Consider the following 21,764-nt stretch of genomic DNA (forward strand, 5'->3'; position numbering starts at 1 on the left):
ACTTGCTCAACCTATTAGGTCCATACTCTGACTCAAACACACATTGAAAAACAATATGTGTACTAGCCAGACCCAGAATTCGAACCTGGGACCCTCGACTCTATAGGCCGGCATTTAAGCCACTCGGCCATCGTGGGTTACCACTTGAAAATAAGATTTTTTACCTAAGTAATATTTATTATGCAAAAACGCTTTTTTTTCACCGAAGAACATGGGATACTCAGTGTTAGCATTATAAAATCGTGAGGTGTTCAATAAATAGAATGAAACTCACTCCGCTTTTATCTTGGTCGTGTAAATATTACTCCATATTATCAGTCAGTCAGTATCGCCGAGACTCGGGCTAAATATCTTACTCGTTTTTATATTTTAGATTATTGTCTTTATATACCTATGCTGCACTTGTCTATCAGAAAATAAATTTGCCATCTCCACCAGCAACTACAAGTCGTCACTCATCAGATCACTTCATCATCTCCTCCACACACCTGTCACCCAAAATGTATAAATAAAATATAAGAGTACCAAGGCTGCCTTGAAAATCCCTGATTAATAGATACCAACTGCAGTCGAATATTAGAACTACATGATACAATATTATTATTTATTGCGAAGCATTTATTATTATGGTGCGATTTATATTTTAAAACCAGCACGCTTATTATTAGATTTGAATTTATAATTAAATTATTGAACATACAACAGTAATGTACGACTGGATTGCGTATATAAAAAAATATTTACATAATGAACAGTTACATGACATGTTATCAAAAAAACTAGGTTGGAATTTAAAAAAAAATAAGTGACATTATTAGAGAAGTGTCCAATCAATATTACAAATAAATCCTCGCTCGTCTAACTTAATTTAATTAATGTATAAATAAAATATTTCTGCGATAATATCAGTTGCATTTAATATAAGCGTATGTAATTATTTTTTTATTAATATTTAACAAATGCTAAGCCTGCTCTAGATATCAAAGATATTTTTCTCAATACGCATTTTTAATCAAACAATGTCGCAATAGTCGTAATAATATTGTGTGGTTCAGCGCTCGGCTTGGAAACTCTCATGCACGTAACGGAATTCTCGAAAAATACTCAGCGATTCTAACAAGCAAAAATAGCATTATCTTTCTTCCTAGCATGTTGAAGAAATATACGACTAATACTCGTCCATACTACAAAAATAATAGCATTCAAATTCGAGATCATTTTTTGCCTTTCTTCTTAAAAAAATCTTGTCTTATCGGCCACCTAAAATTTCATAATCCAAGTGGGTAGGTCTGCCAATAAAAAAATTTCTACTTTCAAATTTATAGTACAAATTCACAAATAGTATATTGTGCATCATTCATGCCATCTCGCACTCTCTGGGATGCTTGCACGAGGTTAAGAAATATAAGTTAATGTGTGTTTACAATATACGTTGTTTTGTTAAATTTTATAGATATTATAGTAAGGATAATCACTGGCTGCATACCAAATATTTATAGGGCGGCCAGATGCTAAATTATATCCGTATTAATTTATAAAGTCGAACTGTGACACTAAAGATTTTCTAGATTTTCTTGATTAGGGCTGATCAGTTCACCAAGTATAACTATAGTCAAACACAGAAAGCCGTTAATTTGGCTATATTTTCCGCTACAAAAAAATGAATTATATCAATTCTTCACTCCCGTTGCCATGAAGGACTCGCACTTTATTTAGGCCCTTAAATCATGGATACCCCATTTATTATTATATACAGAAAAATCTACTTTTAGCTATTTGTAGATAAAATTCTTATGCGTAAAAATAAAAATGCACAAGTAGTTTAATTGAATGTTTTCTATATAAAATTAATCAATTTCCAAAGTCTGATCGATATTGACACGACAGTGATAGGGCTATGTAAAAAGATATACGTTAGAGAAACCCACATAATAATTTTGCAAAGTGAGACACTATTATAAAATGTTATTTGTTAGAACAGCAAGAACAATTTATGTGTTTGTTCAATTTAATTATATGACTGATGCGCTCGTATAAAACATCCCATAATATAACGAACCTTGAAGTTTAAAATGTTCACTGCATCTGACGATAATATACTAAAATAACCCTTAATGTAATGTTATTAGTGTTCATTTTATCATGTTAACTTTGCTTCATATGGCGTTTATTCCCAAACACTTACTGGAAATTCCCGGTATCTCGGGCAAGTCATAAAAACCTTTTTACCCAGATTTAGAAGAATACAAACCCTTATTTACAAGGTCTGTAAAGTTTACATCAGTTTGTGGAACATGTGCATTTGAAAATATACCTACCTCGAGTGACCTGCACAAAAACGCACAGCAAGCGGTCGGCTTGCCTTTGTGCCTATGAGTACTTGCATATTCTACCTCTATAATAAATTATATTGTAGTTATAAATTACTAATAATAACTTATGCCCGAAAAGAATATTTAGTCAGGACATGCATTTCAAATACAACTAGATATTCTTTTGTTTATGAATGTATGTAGGTATACAATAGTATGTATGTAGGTATACAATAGTCGCAGAAAGTATTTTAAGTATTTTCAATAGTATACACGACTTTCTCGTGGTACGAAACACTATGATTTCTTTCAGTTGGTTACGTCTAATGAATAATTGCTTACTGAGATTTATTTTTATCTTTTTTATTTTATACAAAATAATATTAGTGAGTAGGTACATGTCTAAATAATTAATTATATTGAAACTGTTGCATTTACATGTAGTTATTATACTATAACATTAACTCCATGTTATTATGTCCCTGAAATCTGTGAATTTTAGTTAGGTAGGACTTATACATTTAAGATTACCTACTAATTATTAATTTTGCTTTTAATGTCATAAGTACCAAATAATATTATTTTATTATAAAAATGTTGAATTAAAAAACGGATGAATGGTATAAGAACGCATGAGAATAGAAGAAGATAGAATAGAAGAAAAGGTTGAAGAAAATTGTTGTACTAATTCAGAAACCTTCGCAGGTGTGGGCACAACAACTGACGAAAGTTTCATTGCAATCGGACGAATGGTATAGGAATCATACGAATAAAAGAATATAGAATGAAGACGGCGAAGAAGAAGAAGATGGTTGTACTAATTCAGAAACCTTTGCAGGTGTTGCCACAACAACTGGCGAAGGTTTCATCGCAATCCGATGAATGGTATAGGAACCATATTATGAATAAAAGAAGGTATAATGAAGAAGTAGAAGATAGTTTTTCTAATTCAGAAACCTTTGCGGGTGTGCACACATCTTCTTCTTCTTCGATGGCGCTACAGCTCAAGTCGAGCCCTGGCCTCCTCCACCGCTGTCCTCCAGCCGGAACGGTCCTCCGCACGTCTTTTCCAGTTCCTGATTTTTAGTATCTGGTTGGCATCTTTTGTAACCCCATCGTGTGCGTAGCTTTTCCACTGGCCTTTTCCCTCCTGGGTTTCCTTCGAGGATCTTCTTCGGTATCCGCGACTCAGGCATGCGCTGGACATGGCCTGCCCAGCCTAGCCTCTGGAGTTTTATGAAGTTGGAGAGTTTTGAATCTTGGTATAAGCGGTATAGTTCCGTGTTGTACCTAATTCTCCACTCCCCATCATCATTCATGGCTCCGTATCGTCGCTATAGGATTTGTTTCCCGAATATCCATTTTTGTCGAAATCGACATTTTAATGCAGTTCAATTTCTTTTATCGAACTCTACCGAAATCATTTATAAAAAAAATATTTTTTTATCTAGGAACAGAGATATTTTTTTGAAAAACCCGAATACGCCATGTTAAGTTACAATTACTCCGTGTTGTTCTCCCGAATGTCCAACTATTCGTACCTGAATATCCAAGTTAATTTCGGTCGAAATAAATCTCTGGCTGAGTTTTTATTTCCCGAATATGACTTTTAGCCAATCAAACCGCGCTGACGCTGTGCATCTCGCTCCCACATTCATGCTGTCTAGCTCTAAAACAATCACGCCCACTTTCATATTTTTCGACCGTCTGGAATCCTCTTTCAAATTTCGTCTTATTGATATTGTTTTTAAAGTTACTATTGTTTTAATAGTGAATTCATCTAATTTGAAGAGATTGTTTATAGCTAATACATAACCAGTTTGCCCTGAACTTATAGTAAAGTTATGGAAGTGAGTATTTTAACCTAAATAACTGCATTTTGTTTTGATAAATGACACAAAATCCCAACGGTTATATGAATTCTACAGTATGACGCGGCAACTACTATGACGTAAAAAATAATTATTATTTCAAATTATTATTAATCAAACATTGTTTGTCTTTATTTTACTTTTAATCTAGGTATTTCTATGAAAATAAAGGCGATGCTATGATTTATTTTTGAATGCGCTTATAGTTAATTTAATTTAATATGTATGTTAGTAACTATTTATTTGGTGAATATTATATACTTAGGATATTGGTACCTACCTAATATTAGCAGCCAATGGTAAATAATTTATAGATGCTATTATTTTGTGTTGTCATTCCAATAGTAAATATATAATATTTATTTGGTGGTTTGTAATAAGTTTAATTGTTAAGTATAGAAATATATAGGTATAATATTATACAGATAAATATACATAGTTTTTTTTTTTTTTTGAAAAAGTATTAATATAAAATTGTTAGCAAGTACGAGTAAGTACCATCATAAAATATTGGAGAAATCCGTGACGTCGGTTAGTAATTGAAGTAGTAGATACCTACTTTTATTTAATAAACAAAAACCGATCGCCAATAGTCGCTTGATTTTGAAGAATAGTGATGAGCAGGTATTAACAGGCCAATAGCTAAAGTTTGTCGTCATAAGTATGTCACCTCGTAGCATAGTGGATAATTCGTGGACTTGGTCGTAAACCCAGGAGATGCAGGGACGATTCCTGCCGGGTGTCTTACTTTTTTCAAAAAGATTTCTTCTTTTGGTTTTAATATATTTTCTCAGAAGTGATTTTCAAAACTATGTTCGTTCAATAATTAGAATGGTACATGCTTAAATCTTGTGAATTATTCGTTGAATAAAAAAAAAGATTATTAAAAACTATTTTATTACTTATTACGAAAAAAACCGAAAAAAGCGAATGCCGCATGTTATTATTACCTAAGAACTTGGGTTATTACGATCATTAGGTATCTAAATAGAAAAAGTAATCATTACCAATTATCGTGTAAATAAATATAACATTTGGGGTGCGTACTTTTTAACCACTCAGTAATCCGTGGGCCGTGCAGCAATACGCTACGGTCTTAAGTCCCGAACGTCCATGTTTTGTCCCGAATATCCATTATTCTGAGAGAGCGCTAAAAATTTCCCGAATATCCACAACGAGTACTTGTAAATAAAACGCATTTTCTGTGCATTTACTGATTTATACCAGTATATTATTCTTGGAATCTATTCTTAGATAATGTTGCAATCATACAGTGTAGAAAGAATGATTGATACATCTACTGATATTTCAATATACGACAATGAAATTTGTTTTTCGTCTCCTGAAAAATTGACATTTGGTCTATTCGGGAAACAAATCCTATAGCGACGGTATATCCGCCTAAAAATCTTTCTCTCAAAGCAATCCACCATTTCAGCTGCTTTCACATTTAGCGTCCATGACTCGCACCCGTAGTGCACACATCAATTCACCAAAATTTCATCGCAATCGGATGAATGGTATAGGAACGCATAGGTCAGACAGACAGACAGACTTTCATTTTTATGTATAAGATATAGTCTATAATCTGCGCGCAAGTGCAAGCAATAAGATGACAAAGTCTTATCGCAATCGGATGAACGGTATGGCAGCGCATAAAATACGAACAAACAAACTAACAAATATTGATTTTTATATTATAGATTATAATCAGAGAATCGATATTGCAAAATTATAAGTATTTTTTTTTATATACTAGGTTATACTTGGGAAATTATCTAAAAGTAGGTAAGATATATCTATAGTCTTAGAGGTATAGACTTAATACGTGCGTAGAAGTTCAAGTAGCGTGGTGATTTATATTTATTAATGTGTATTATTTCAGCATAAGAAACAAGATATTAAAATATATTTAGTGGAAACTATACGATCAATCGGAAAATTTTTCTTGATTAATTGTTCTTATGCAAGTATATTATTTTAATGTGTTTTAAAATACGATTTTTAAAAATACTTAATAACATGATACACTAAGATCACAGTGTTTTAAAATTATATAGGGAATCGATATTGCAAAATTATAACTATTATTTTATGTGGTGAACGTGATAACGCAAGTCCACACAGATGTTATCCTACCTAATAACATCCCTCGTTCGCTTCGGATGAATTAGCCACCCCCACTCTCCGTGAAATGGCAGCGTATGTTGGTTGTTCCATTTAAAACAGACCGAGACACGCCGTGGCTTAGATATGACGTACTTTTATCGATGTCCGATATTATACACGATTATAAGATAATTGCATGTAATATACACAGAATAAAATGTTAAACGATGACTAAACAGTATTTAAAAACATACTTTACCTTTTGAAGCAATCAATTAGCTTTTAAAATGCCTTAAAATGCCAAATTTCTATCGGGACACTGAGTGGACGGCATGGGAACGGGCGTAATTTTTTTACCATGGTAAGGGAAAGGTTAAATATAGCAAAAAGTAGAAAACATCAGACGCATAGCAAAAAAGCAATTATCTTGGGTGAGTAGCCTCTGGAATATGTGACTTAATGTCCAAGTCGTTGAATATCTGATACGATGATTATTCTAGTATAGAGAGGTGTAATGCAATTTCGTCACGAAACTCCGTCGACACCAAGAGAAAAGTAAGTACTAGTTGGAATAAAAATAATTACGGCTGTTGATTGTCAAATGGAGATGACAGATTTATTGCATTTTTACGAACTGGAACAGTGTAGGTATATATAAGTGGCACACTTGGTCTCCGTACCGGCTTACGCAACTACAATTCGAGCTCTGTATGTAACTTGTCGATGGAATCGGAATTAGTTATGTTTTATTAATATTTATAATCCGCATTTAATTCTTGAAATTTGTTTTGAAATATTGCATAGCTAATCGTTCCGATGTTTAACCTTCCAGTCACCGTAAACGTTTGATTTTGTACTTAACTAATTAAAAAATATTATCTCTATAATACACAGATTAACAAAAAATATTAATATTCTAAGAACTCACTGTCCACATCATTAGGTAAGGCGTGTATTTTTGAAGGAAGTATTAATAGACAATTTTGAAAAGTTTTTAAATCCCAAGTGTCAGAATTTTTAATCATAGGTAAGTATTTATTTCGAAGTGTCAGAATAAGGACGCCAGTTTTAGTGTGGAGGGTAAAATAATGTTTGAGGAAGTAATAATATTAAAAAATCAGTTGTAAAACTAAATAATCATTATTTAAATTACGCGTGTCAGTAGATTAAACATATATCCATTATTATTATGATAATTTGACAAGTAAACAATTTTATATGGGACGCATAGCAATTTAGGGTTACCATCTCGCCCGTTAGGGATATTTGTCTATGTTCGCACGCCAAATTCATGAATATTCGGTACAAATAACCATTATTGTGATTATTAAAATAACACCAACTAAGAAGTAATCAAAGGTGCAACAAAAAGAGCTATAATTATATGAGCACATCACACAGATGACAGAAGATAACCTCAATTCCGATAACTTTAAACCCAAATTATAATAATTTTGTGATATTTGACGGTTTATAAATATTATGGAAATTAAAAATATACCTATTAAACTATTATTATCTAATTGAAATAACCTGTTTCATAAATTAATTCTATTGAAACAATTATGAATAATTTGTCTTCAATTGAAATTACGTGCAAAATAACTAATTAGCTTAAAGTTAAGTGACAGTTAATGGACTATTTCAACCTATATCTAATATACTTACATACTTAAATATTTTTAAAGAAAGTAATAATGAAAAAAAATACCTCATTTTAAGGTGAAATTTGATTAAAAATGATATATTGTAAAATATTATTCATTCAACCAAATTTTTCATACATTTTGATTGAGATTAAAATACCTAATATGATTGATCAAACTAATAAATCGACAATCGAATGAGTTTATGTGATATTAGTATTAATTCAAATAAAATAGCTACTTACTCTCTGGTTTGCATGTCGATTATAAAACAATTTATATAAATCTTTTAGATAACGAACCTTTTAATGTCGAGACAATTGAGACATACCTATTTACTTATTCCAAATATATCAAAATTACGGATATTGATAAATTATACTAAATAATTTTATTTACAAAATAAAAGGAATGTTCATTGATCGACAATGGCTAGGCATTTTTTGCTGTGGGGAAAATATTGATATATTTTTATAAAATTTACAATAACCTGGTCACACCGTTCACCGTTGACATGACAAGCCAAGCGACCCTTCAAGTTGCCATGAATTTTTTTTTGTAAACAACTGAAGTCTGCCTTATTCTTTATTTTTATGTCAAAATTAAACCTTTAATAGACACATCTGGTGTACCTACCTGTCTTCTTGTTTTTTAAATGTTAAAAATATGTTATAATACACACTAAGCATACAACATAATTCTATAATGGAGCATGTATTTTCAATGGTCATTAGCCCAGTATAGATACCTACTGAAAACAGTTTTTAATAAACATTAATAATTGATTACAAACTAATTCTGTTGTACCCAGAGCATAGAACCAACAGTTACAGCTGATGGCTAGAACGGATTTCTTAAGAAACCTGCTCAGAAGATCCACATTGAATTGTGAAGCCATTTTTTTAGATACATTCATTATAATAGAAAGAAAAAGTACTATTCTAGATTTCTAGTGCTGAAGAAGTCAACTATCATCTGTCAAGGTACCTACAGCATAACCATATACGATTATGGTATTTGTCTATGATACAACTAACTCGAATATTAGTCTATGTTATAACCCTGGTTAGAATGACAGAAAAGAATACTATCCTAGAAAATTTAAAAAAGCGGCCAATTAAATTATTTCTGCCCAAATTTTAATCTTTTCTGACACACAAATATTTATACTTGACATTAAACATTTTAATAATTCCCTGTGCTTATTTAAATACTTTCTCATATATTATTTAAATACTTACCATTGAGCATTTTTTACTTCTTGCTAATTTTAAATTATTCCCAAAGATTAATAAAATACTTTTATTAAGATACTTCCTATTTTTGAATATTTATACTTACCGAATAATTAGAAGCCATTAGGTAATTAATAAGTTAACCTTTATTTTTTGTCTACAACGAATAAAAGAAATTGTTAGTATGAATTATTAATGATTTCCTAGATATTACCCGATGTTATATGAAATTAAAGTGTAATTCCCTGTATGTTTGAAGTTATCTTAATTTGCAGATATGCCCCAAGGGAGTCACACCGCCTCCATGCAAAATCCTAAAGTGCGACAGGTCCATCCCTAAGCTCAATAAATATAATTAGATCCATGTAGAGATTAAAAAAAATTAAAATAAAATAGATGTAACGAACTGAAACATTTCTGCGAACAAAATAAACATAACGTCTCTGTTCTGGCAGAACACACTAACTGGAGAATTAATACTAGTTTTGAGTAATTTGACTTTGAAGTTGTTAAAATGTTTGAAATGGTCCATCATGTGAGTTTATTAAGTAATCGTAAAAAGGATGACTTTAAAATAAAGACTGTTTATTTATTAAGGTTTTCACACGGTAAAGTTTGAAATAAGGAACATTTTGGTATAACTAACTCAATATGTATTTTTTTCGAATTAGTGTCTTCTGCCATGCCTATGTAGTATTATAGAATATTTTCAGAAACATATGTAGGTTAAAAAATCCTATAAAATAATCTTGGGCCGAGGGGAGATTTGAATACTAATTATAAAGTTTTTTTCCATTTTATTATGTAAAAGAATGCTTTATTCTTAAAACTTTTGTCTATTTTGTAATATTATGTACACAGTTTATTATTAACGCTTAGGTGATGATTCTCCCTCTGATACGATGATATTTTTTTTAAATGATCTACTTTTACGAACGGATATTTTAGAGGTTAAAATCATTTTATATTTTTGTACGTATCTCAGAACTAGATAATTACATATTTTGTACATACGGTAGGTAGTTTTTTTATTGAGTTCGAACTATTAAAATTAAACCAGTAAAATTACCTAATAAATAATAGAATTTAATTTTCAATTATTTATATTAACCACTATATTATGTTTATTACACTGTTTCATTTAGTTTTGTTATATATGTTAAAAATGGTTACATGTAAGTTGTACGTATGCAGTTCATCGTGGGACACTTATTCGTGCGCCGCAGTACGTGAAATATGAGTTCGTATAACATTTTATCAAATGACGAGTTCTTCGTTGAACATTTCACCGTGGAATACATTTGTACGTATCTTACAAAATGCGGCCATAATTTGCAAATAGTACTGTTCCAATTAGATTAACCCTAACCTAATGACACACACATGATTTTCCGCCCCTGTGGGGGGCGCTCCCATAAGGAGTAGTGCTCCCCAGCCGCTCGGTTTGACCCTGGTAGTCAATGTGCCACCGGTGTAATGATTACGACCCTCGACAAAGCCGAACAAAAACAGACGATATGACACATAGGTATAAGTCCCGCAGTTTGCTCTGGCAGGTCCCACGACTTCTCAGGGTGAACTGCGGATGTATAAGTCGGTCACGGACCATGTATATATAAGGTAAAGTGTTATAGGATTAAATTTGAATTAGATATATAATGGATAAAGGGGTTAATTAAATTAGATTAGATGTAATATAAGATTTGATTTGTTATTATAATAGGTATTGTAAATTGTAAATTAATATGTAATGCAAGGGTTAACGAGGTAATAAAGGGGGACTTATGGATGGGCGTTGGTAGTATATAGTAGTTAAAATAATTAAGATAATTAAGGAATTAATGTAATTTAAGTAATATTAATATTAATCATATTATGTACATCGATATCGCTATATGTTTGGTTGATAGTCTGACATCCGTCAACCTTATATAAATGTGTAGCATATGGCGGTATCGGTGATCAGTGTGGATTTGTAAGAAATACAACCACCCCTAACGGATAAAAAGGCAAGATTATTAAATCCAAAGGCAGTCTGTTTTGTCACTTGTGGGTTCCGGAGGTCGCTTCGGCGACGCTCGTTGCCCCGGGACCCTCACGATCTCGTCTGCATAACTAATTAGAAATAATTAAGTTAACGTTAAATAACTAGTTAATAATAAATAATCAAGTTAATTTTAAAAATAATTAAATAATAATATTCGAATTAATTTTTAATTAATCAGTGATAAATGTGGTTATTTTTGTGACTTCGGATATTAGTTGACTCTTGTTTATTGAGACTTCGAACTGTGAACTTCGAATATTAATTGATTTGACTTTTCTTGTTTCTTACTAATTGTGGTGTATGGATAATAACAATAAATCGAGTTTCTTTTAATTATTATAAACTTTGGGACTTTCGATACCAATGTGAATGATACTTTTGGACTATAATCCTTGATGAAGGAATGCCACAAAGCCAAACATATTCTAATAACAATAAAATACGAGTTCTGAAGATTTCATCTGGTGTTTAATTGACTTTGTGCCCCGTGACTTCTTGGTTACTCCACGTCCATGAGGTTCCTGCCTGTTCCTCCACATTAATGAACCTCCACTTCCAAGTGCCTGAGCTAGTCAGGAAGTCGGAGGCCTTCACTAACCTAATCTAACATAGTAAAGACATCTTCACATGTTGTAGCATACGTAAAAATATACTCCACGGTGAAATGTTCAACGAAGAACTCGTCATTTGATTAAATGTTACACGAACTCATGTTTCACGTACTGCGTGAACTTTTTACGTACAAAATTCCGGATACGGTTAAAAATACCGTAAAACGGAGTGAATATGCGGTGGAGAATAGGTACCCGAACAAAAAGTTCAGAGTGTTACAATTACTACTGTTTGCATTCAAATATGTAGGATATTATATAAAAATAAATGTTTCATTATTTAATCATTAAAATTTGTAGTTATTCCTTTCTATTTATTCGGTGTTCCTATTCACCCCGCTTCGCTGGTAAATAGGAACATACCATAATTTTGGTAAAATATCGATAGCGAGTGAATATTGAGTGTTCCCATTCACCAAACCATACTGCTGAATTGCAAACACAACTTTTGGCAAGAGAATTTAGTTTTTCAATCATTGAATATGGAAAATCTGAAAACCCTCCAATTCACCCCATTTTAGTGTACAGTTACATTTAAAATATTATGTTTTTTATATTTACACCAGATTTATGTTCAAAGATGTGTAACAAAAACAATCTTTTTTAATAACATTGTATGCAGACCAATGTTTGCAGTACAAAACCGCTCCCAACTTTTAATAACAGTACCTAATGTCATTGCATTGTACCGAATTTCAAGTCTATGTGTATATGAAAAGTATAGCGGGACAGATAAATACAAAAACTTAACCAGTAATTATTGTACAGAATGTTATAGGTACTGATTTAAATCTGTGTATGTGTTGTAAAACTTCTATACACTTTTTTTAGATAACTCAATGGAAGTTTATTGTAAAATTTTGTGTACATATTTTTTATTCTCAAAATAATCTATGGGGTTACGGTTACCAATAATTTACAGATAAATATCGCAAAACATAAATATGATTAAATTATTGCCAAAATCAACTTAGATAAAAAAAATCAACGTTGTCAGAGTGAAGTAGATACCCACCTACCTGTGTCTATTTGGCCAATATAAATCACTTTTAGCGCGTTCACTCATGTAGGTACCTGGGCAGGTGTTTCGCGAAAATGTATTTATTATTTATAATAATAATATGTTTGTAAGATGTGTAGGCGTAAATCTTTATGACAGACAAGTCCCGGCGTGATAAATGTTTTTTTAATATGCTTGTATTTACTATACTGTATCTACGTACAGGTATGTATACTAGATCAGTGATACCACAATATTTATTAATATAAATATTACATTCGTTAATGATAAACTATAGTCATATACCGTCAATCTTTTTAATGAGATTTCGAAAAAAGTGGCGGATTACGAACCTTCATAAGAACATATTCGTCACTGCATATTGTGTCGTGTCACTCTTGGTATCCTGCTCAATTCGAAAATGATACTTTAAAATTACTGATGTATAAATAACTGATACCTATACTCGGAACTACCTACACAAATAAACAAGCTAACTGGGAATGCTTGGTTTTTACCACATCCGTCAGTGCAGTCGTGCACACAAGGGGGTTCAGGTTCGGACCCCCGACAAAGCGGAAGAAACCTATCGTGATAATTATTAAATTATATGAATTCATTTTTTAACAAATTTAATACATAAACAACATAGATTGTGCAAGGCACCACAGGTGGATGTCGCATAATTTAAGAAAAATATTGCTTATTTTAATTATTATCGCCTTTTGCCATGGATTGACGTTAAAAATAAATACTTATGGATATTGTTAATACATTTCGATACCTACCCTAGTTATATAATGAAACAACTGAAAATTTCAAGGTTTTGAGTTAATAATGCCATTCGATATAAAAAGATATTTTCTTTATAATTCAATAAAAAAAATAATCAAAATTTTCTTCAACGGGTCATAAAATCGAATAACCCTTTCTAGGATTAATCATTAATTCAATTCTTAGTCTGGGTTGATTATTGGTTAAACTGTACAATTCCACTGTGCATTGCCAAGTTTATTTGAACTAAAAAAACACATTTACTTAAAAAATCGAGATTTTAACATTGAAATGAGAATTTGTGCAAAATTTTAAAACGCCATTATCTTAGAACAAGATATTTTTAGTTCTTTCGTTATAGAACTAACTAAAGTTTCGATTTGTTTTATTTTACCACGTTTTTCTTAACTCGTATTATTGTTTGTCCGGTGGTTGTTTATCTAGTACAAATCTTGCAATCGATTTTTAACTAACTTCCCGACTAGCTAGACATTTGAAACTTTTAGAATATATCAGAACACGATGCCAATGCATTCTTTTAAAACTTTTAGCCATCTTTAAGTAGAATTGAATTCATTTTCAGCTAATTCTGTTTTGTATGAAAAGTTATTTCGGAAGAAATCCGTAATCCAATCCACTATTATTGGTTGCTAAGGGGGTGTTCCTAGCAACTAAATTATTAATATATACGTGCGTTACTATGGAAATCAAAATGACATTTCAGTATTCTATATTTGTTTGTTTGTTGCAAAATAGCAAAAAAATGTGTGTTGACAATTGCCTTATTTGTCCTAAATTATTTATAGGTACATAAAATTGTCAAGTGTATATGATTCAACAGAAAATTTAAAAACGTGGTGTATAAAAAGGTTCTTTTTAATTTGTAATTATTTATTTAAAATTTGTGGAATTTAAATAATACTTATTACTTTAAGAATCTTTTTATAAAAGTGTGATAATAATGCACCGCAAGCGATAAAGAGGTCGTGGTTCACGTTTTGCAATTATTATTATTGGCATGATGTTCTTGCATTATTGTATAATGTATCTATATTATCTAAGTAGACAATACCTAGACATAGTATTATTATGACATGTGTATAATGGACTTCAAAGGTACTTAGAAACTTTGGTATCGATACGGTACCATTATTGATATTAATTCTTTGTCAATATCGGATTATAATATTATGATACTTTTTGCATTGAATTTTAAAATATTGATTGACGATTGAACCTTATGCATACTGTACTATGTATTGTATAAACTTTAGTTTCGGTTTTTTGAGCAAAACGGAAATCCATTTTACCATACATTTTATACCCAATGATAAAGTATGAATCATTATTTCTGTTTTTTTTTTCTCTATATATGTCATTGTAAGTTGTGGTTGTTGGGATAACCCAGAACATGATAATAACAGAACATAACTTTGACAATTCCGGGATAGGAGAAAAATAAAACATTCATTTTTGTCGTAATTACACCGATCCGGTGTAGGTATATGAGTATATATTTTTTAATAAAATATAGAACATCATGCATTAATTTAATAACACGAATTTTCAGCTGAGGTTTTTTCGGCATTTTTCCACGGAAAGTGGTTTTTTTAATATGTATTATACGTTGTTTGACGATAATTATATTAAGTGTTTTTAATTATTAGTCAAATCTTCCACTTTTAAATGAATATAGGTAAGTACATATAATATAATTAATGTTTTTCATTTCATGTGATGTTATTATACGAGTAGATAAGAAAAAGAACTGCATTTTTTTTATTAAAATTTTATTTTCTGTTCCTACATATTATAATACATTAATTAGGTATATACCTACTTTTCAATAGGTTAAAAAAACTATCGAGAGGTACATACATAATGCTAACGTTTTTGGCACATAAATATAAAAAGGTTATTATGGTCAATCAATAATGAATTTCAGCGTATTAACTATATTATAATATAATTTAAATTTTGATAATTATTTTCACATTAAAAATGATCATTCGAACATAATATTATAATATTATGTATACCACGTAAACCGTGTTTTGGAAAAAGGGCGTAACCCTCACAGAACAAATTTTACAGGAGAGGCAAAAAACGTTTTTTGAACGATTTTAGTTTAATATTAAAAAAAAAAAATAAACACAGACATTGGGTGCATGATGATAGATGATTTGGTGTAATATATTTTCGATCTAATAATAATTAAAGAAGATATTACAGAAAAATCATTAAAATTGGGTACTTAAATGCTTTTTTCCTTAAATTAAAACTTAATTAATCTCAATTACGACCTGAATTTAGATAATAATTCGACATTTGCGGCTTACTTCCTTTTTATAGAACGTGTATTTAGTTGTATACATTGTTAATATCTAATAAAAGCACTTTTCGAAAAATCGAGGGTTACGCCCTTTTTCCTAAACACAGTCGAGTCATGTTCAGCCCACAAGCCCCATGCTTTGGGTTAAAAACACATTAAAAAAACATGTGAATTTGCCAGACACAGGATGATTGTAACCCGAGACCCACGATCTCATAAGCGGACACGTTACCCCCTTTGTCAACTTGCTAGACCCAAGATTCGTATCCAAGACCTACGATTTACGATATCGCTAACCAAAATATTTTAATGATTGTGCATTCAATGCAAAGCTTCGTTCCATCCGTAACACTGATGTAAGGTATTTTATTCGAAGCTCAGCCCTGGAAAATATATCTCAGAGTACAATAGTGTTAAGTGGCTGCAAATTAATCTGCAATGCGAAATGACTTACGACTAATTTAACCATTACCATTAGTATCTAATTTTCAGAATCACTGGTATTTTTAGGCTCAGTGTCCATAGAAGATATTCTTCAAGATTTTTGTTGTCTAAATTTGGTCTTAATTTTATTGGTCCATTTAGTACTGTCTGCGTATTAGTCCAATTATTAAACTAACGAATCACAGCATTCGTAGCATACCATATAGTTTATTGTTTAACGATTGGATTATAATATATTATGTTATGTCATGGTATTATTATTGTCTGTTGTTTAGAATAAATAATTACCTATTCATTATAAATATTTAATAATACTAATGTATTCTTTCAGTGTTGGGAGACCCTCGAACTAATCAGAACCCAGCCATCCTATCTTTCGGCATCCTGTTCTTCAGGTGGCACAATGTGGTGGCTGGCCGTGTGCTCAAACAACATCCTGACTGGAGTGACGAAGACGTCTTCCAGAGGACCAGGAGGATAGTCGTTGCTTCACTACAAGTGAGTCATTCAACATTTTAATATATTATTATTGTAGCCCCCGTGATTATCTAACTTTTATATAGATCTTGTGAATGGCGTAACTCAAAGATTTTAAGTTAATTTTGGTAGGGCGACGGAGAGCTTAAGTGTATTTAAAAATTGAATTAACCACGTGGTCACTGGTTTTTATTTAAACATAGTATTATATTGAGTATTAAACACTACAGATATATATACTCATAAACATATTAACATATTACATCACAATGGAATGGAAAATATATATCTCTGGGAGCTCATTGAGTAATCTTGCAGCCCTAGTGATTGGTGCCCAATAAGCCTAACAAGCCTTCATCCTTTAGAGGTCGTGACTGTGACCACGCATGTAATTGACAAGTAGGTAGGTACATATAAATTTTAATTCGTCAAAATGTCAGGCTTAGAATCAGCGCTCGGAATGGAGCAGAACGCCCTGGAGCGCCATTCCGGTTCGTGAATTCCTCGAGAATACCGTTCCGTCTCGTGGAATCCCCGAATATACCGTTCCTTCTCGTGGAATCCTAGAAGATGGCAAGATGTCTCGTCAAATTCTCGAGCCTCATCAGAATATTTCGTACGGCGTTCCGGTTCAAAATATTTTAAAACATAGTAAAATAATTATCTTTCTATTAAACAATGATTTTACTGGCTGAAAATCCCTGATTATTGTTCCTACATAATATGTCGATACAAATGGGTGCTACAATTAGCCAAGTAAAAATTTTGTTCTTTGAAATGCATCGAGCTAGGTATATTTTTTCCCAACAATGCATTTCTAGACAACCTATGTGTCTAATAATAAAAAATAAAAGTTTTTATTGAAGAAAGCACCTTTAGATTTATTGCTCTCTTTCGTTTTCTTAATAAGACAATATGATAATATAATAGTATATTATTACAACAATGTTTTTTTTTGCGTGCAGACAAAATCACAAAATATATCATTTATTTAGGGTACTTGGTACGTATTATGGGTATAGATTATAGAAGGACGTAAGGTAGATGGTTTGTGAAATACAAAAGTATCATGATGCAATCAATCCACTTTTCGAATATTCACGTCATTCTTATAATAGTAATATATACAATGGAAAATGTATTTGGCACTCATAAAACCATTGCAGGTAGGTGTATATTGGTATATAATAATATAATCAAACTATTAATCAAAATATTTTTTATTATTATTTAAAAATTATCTTGGTTATGGCTATGCCTTCTAAAATTTTCACGTTTTTAATACTAAGCTTAAAATATATTGCATACATATTTAAAAATAGAATTTTCACCTATTTATTACTAAGCTTAAAATCGCATATTTCGTCGACATTGCATATTTTGAAAAAAATGTATTAGGATCTCATAGACCCCTGCAGGTAGATTCTTTATGAAAAATGGTAATGCCTTCTACAATTTTCACCTATTTATTACTAAGCTTAAAATAATATCGATATTGCAAATTTAAAAAAAAATGTATTAGGCTCTCATAGAACCCTGCAGATAGATTGTTTTTGAAAAAATGTCAATGTCTTCTGGAATTTTCAACTAACTTAAAATAATATTCATATCGCATATTTTGAAAATAATGTATTAGGCTGTCATAAGACCCTGCAGGTAGATTGTGTATGAAAAAATGACAATGCCTTCTACAACTTTCACCTATTTTTGATTTGCCCATTTTTAAAAAAATGTATTAGGCTCTCATAGAACCCTGCAGGTAGATTGTTTTTGAAAAAATGTTATGTTCGTAAAAAAAGAGCAGGAAAAAAGAGCACAACTGACCTAGGAGCTTCAATAGAGTGAAATGAGATGATTTTATTAACCCAACGTTGGTACGATGTCTTCAAAATGATATATAATTTTTTTATTCTTCCTTTTTCAGAACATCATAATGTATGAATATTTACCTGCATTCCTGGGTGTGGAGTTGCCTCCATACGAAGGTTACTCGAGTGACGTTCATCCAGGGGTTTCCCACATCTTCGCGGCGGCCGCATTTCGTTTTGGACATACCCTAATACCGCCGGGGATTTACCGTAGAGACGGAAAGTGCCACTTCCGGGAAACCCCCATGGGGCACAAGGCGATCAGACTGTGTTCAACGTGGTGGGATAGTAATGTAAGTTGTTTACTTAATATATTATTCTGTACATAAGAAATAGCTAGTACGACTGTGTCATGAATGTTTGAGATCGTGAGTGGGTGTGTCAGTCCTCGGTGACGCTGGTGTGCTGGTGCAGGTGCTGTCCATGTGGCTGGTATTGTATTTTGGATGCCGCCTAAGAGGGCGAGACTTTGCGCTCTTAATCTTATGGATGCCGTTGTAGTCGTCGACAGCGACGCTATAATCCGCAAGGTTCATAGGTATATCAAAGGGCGCAAGACATGACGAAACTGTGTTTTCCCTATACTCTGAAGCTGGAAAGCGACAAACCCATCCATCATAAATCAGTCATTAGCACTCTCAACTGCTGGTCGGGTGAGTCATGAAATGTCGTTATTCAATATATATGTTGGATCCAGGCTTGGAAGCAAAGAAGTGGAGAGAATGGCTAATCCATCATTTAAAATAGCCTTGCTACAATATCTCCATGTTGTGAAAATTAATATGTTCAATCTTAAATACTTCTCTCTTTCCAGGATATCTTATCAGAAACTTCTCTGGAAGAATTCCTGATGGGCATGTCGTCACAATTGTCAGAGAAAGAAGATGCCGTCCTTTGCTCAGATGTCCGTGATAAACTATTCGGTCCGATGGAGTTCACCCGGAGAGATCTTGGAGCGCTAAACATCATGAGGGGGAGAGACAATGGACTTCCTGACTACAATACTGCCAGGTTAGAAAACACTACGAATATTTTGTTGGGTAATGTTAGTTATATTATGCAATATGTTAATGTATCCTATATAAAAGAGATGTAGATAAAAGTGACCATCTATTTTTATGAAAATATAAATATATATAAGTAACTTGAATGTCAATGTATTTTAAAATAAATATAAAAAATATTAAAACTATGATTTAGTCAAACATTTCCTCGTGACATAGCAAACTTAATAAACTAAGTTTTAATAATAAATATGACCATAAAATAATATGTAATAATAAGATGGGATCCTTTAAAAAATTCAATTTTATAATATTTTTTACAAATTGTAAGTTTCTCTTTGACTTAAATAAAAGATATTTTTCTTTTTATTGTTCACAGATACATATTTATTAATTAATACAATTTAAATTGTAAATTATCAAAAAAATATCTCAAATTGCAAGCTTCGTATTTTTCCGCTAGGTGCCTCTGGTAGGTAGAAGATTCGCTTTATTGATAATGATAATTCCCATAATAATAAATATATTGTTTTATTTTCTTTTAAGTATTATTTTCTGTGTCTGAATTATTGTTTGAAGGTATTTTTCATCATTGTTACAGAACCTACTTCAAGTTACCAAAGCACAAAACGTTTAAGGACATTAATCCGACATTATTTGAACAGCAACCAGAACTTTTGCAGTTGTTGTCGTCAGCCTACGATGACAACATTGATAACGTTGATGTCTACATAGGTGAAATATTTTATCCAATTATGCGTTATACATATATATTTCTAAATTATAATAAGACATATATTTCTAAATACCAATAAGTCCACAAATCAATATTTAAGTCTATTGGTTTCAATGTTGGTTATCTTCATTTTTTTTTTTTTTAAATATTTTTATTGGTTCTGGTGCTCCAAGTACTTCTCCATCTTATGTATACCTAATCATAAACTATCTAATCCAGTTCTATTTTGTAGTAACATAGTACTAAACCAGAAGTTGATTTCAAAGTTGAAATATGTATTTTTTATTAATTTTATTAATGACTTTTAGGTAATTTTTAAAAAAATATTTAGGAACCTAATACTATGCAAAGAATAAATATTTTATTTACGATCCCAAATAATGTGTTTCACAGCTGTTTTTTGCAATTATTTCAAAATGGCGGAATATAGAGATAACCGACTTTGAAACCGATAGCCGCATTCATGGTAAACAAACAATGTTATTGAGTTTCAACCCTAAATAGTTGAAGTTAACTATAGTTTGTTTTTTCTATCGTACAACATAATTATTTATGATCAGTCTCCTGGATACCTTCAAATTTCTATGCTTATTCGCTGTATGAGATGGGTACTCACCTGATTGGCATTCACCAGCCAACCGATGACTAAGCTCTCACACCATTCTCAAAGTAGAGGTTTCTTCAAATTTTTCAAAACTCAAACACAATTTAATTTTTTTATTATTATAGTTACCTATATTAGTTACGAGATACTCTTACAGTTACACTCATAAGCCGAATTTAATACAAAATAATATTATTTATTTAATTAAATAAAATGCAGTTTATTTTAATCGTACTTATTCCACTTTTATTAATTATATCTGCGCATCTATTCTATACACAAGACTGCATTCGGCCGCTACGGCAGGTATCTAAGGTAGGTTTGTATCGAAGTATTAGCACTTACTGTAATAATTACAATAAGTTAGCTGTCTAAACAGTCAAAACTGTCTATTCGCTCTAAAATTTACCACACCCAATAGAGGTGCTGTTAAAACATAGCACTTATTGTAACAATTACAACTAATTTGATGTACCTACCCTAGATATAGCTATCGAAGCGGCCGAAAGCAGTCTTGTGTATAGAATAGATGCGCTGAACCGGTTTCATCCGCCTCAGAAGGGACATTTTCAATTAATTAATGAAAGTGGAATACCTATAAGTAAATATAATAATAAAAAAAAATTGCGTTTTATTAAATTAATTTAATAATACAATGCATTTCCACCATGAATTATTATTGTCAGCTAACACA

The 21,764-nt window shown here is 31.5% G+C and overlaps 1 protein-coding gene across 1 annotated transcript in view; it reads left to right on the forward strand.

Moving 5' to 3' along the window:
- Positions 1-21,764, forward strand: part of Duox (dual oxidase) — a 247,583-nt gene that overhangs the window by 207,593 nt on the left and 18,226 nt on the right. Inside the window, 4 exon segments of the mRNA XM_085945005.1 lie at positions 16,713-16,879; positions 18,783-19,019; positions 19,541-19,737; positions 20,332-20,465. Coding sequence (XP_085801131.1) covers positions 16,713-16,879; positions 18,783-19,019; positions 19,541-19,737; positions 20,332-20,465 — 735 coding nt within the window.

Source organism: Rhyacophila brunnea, unplaced genomic scaffold (genome assembly GCF_057557595.1).
Source record: "Rhyacophila brunnea isolate RB1 unplaced genomic scaffold, BYU_Rbru_1.0 scaffold_17, whole genome shotgun sequence".
Taxonomy (NCBI): Eukaryota; Metazoa; Arthropoda; class Insecta; order Trichoptera; family Rhyacophilidae; genus Rhyacophila; species Rhyacophila brunnea.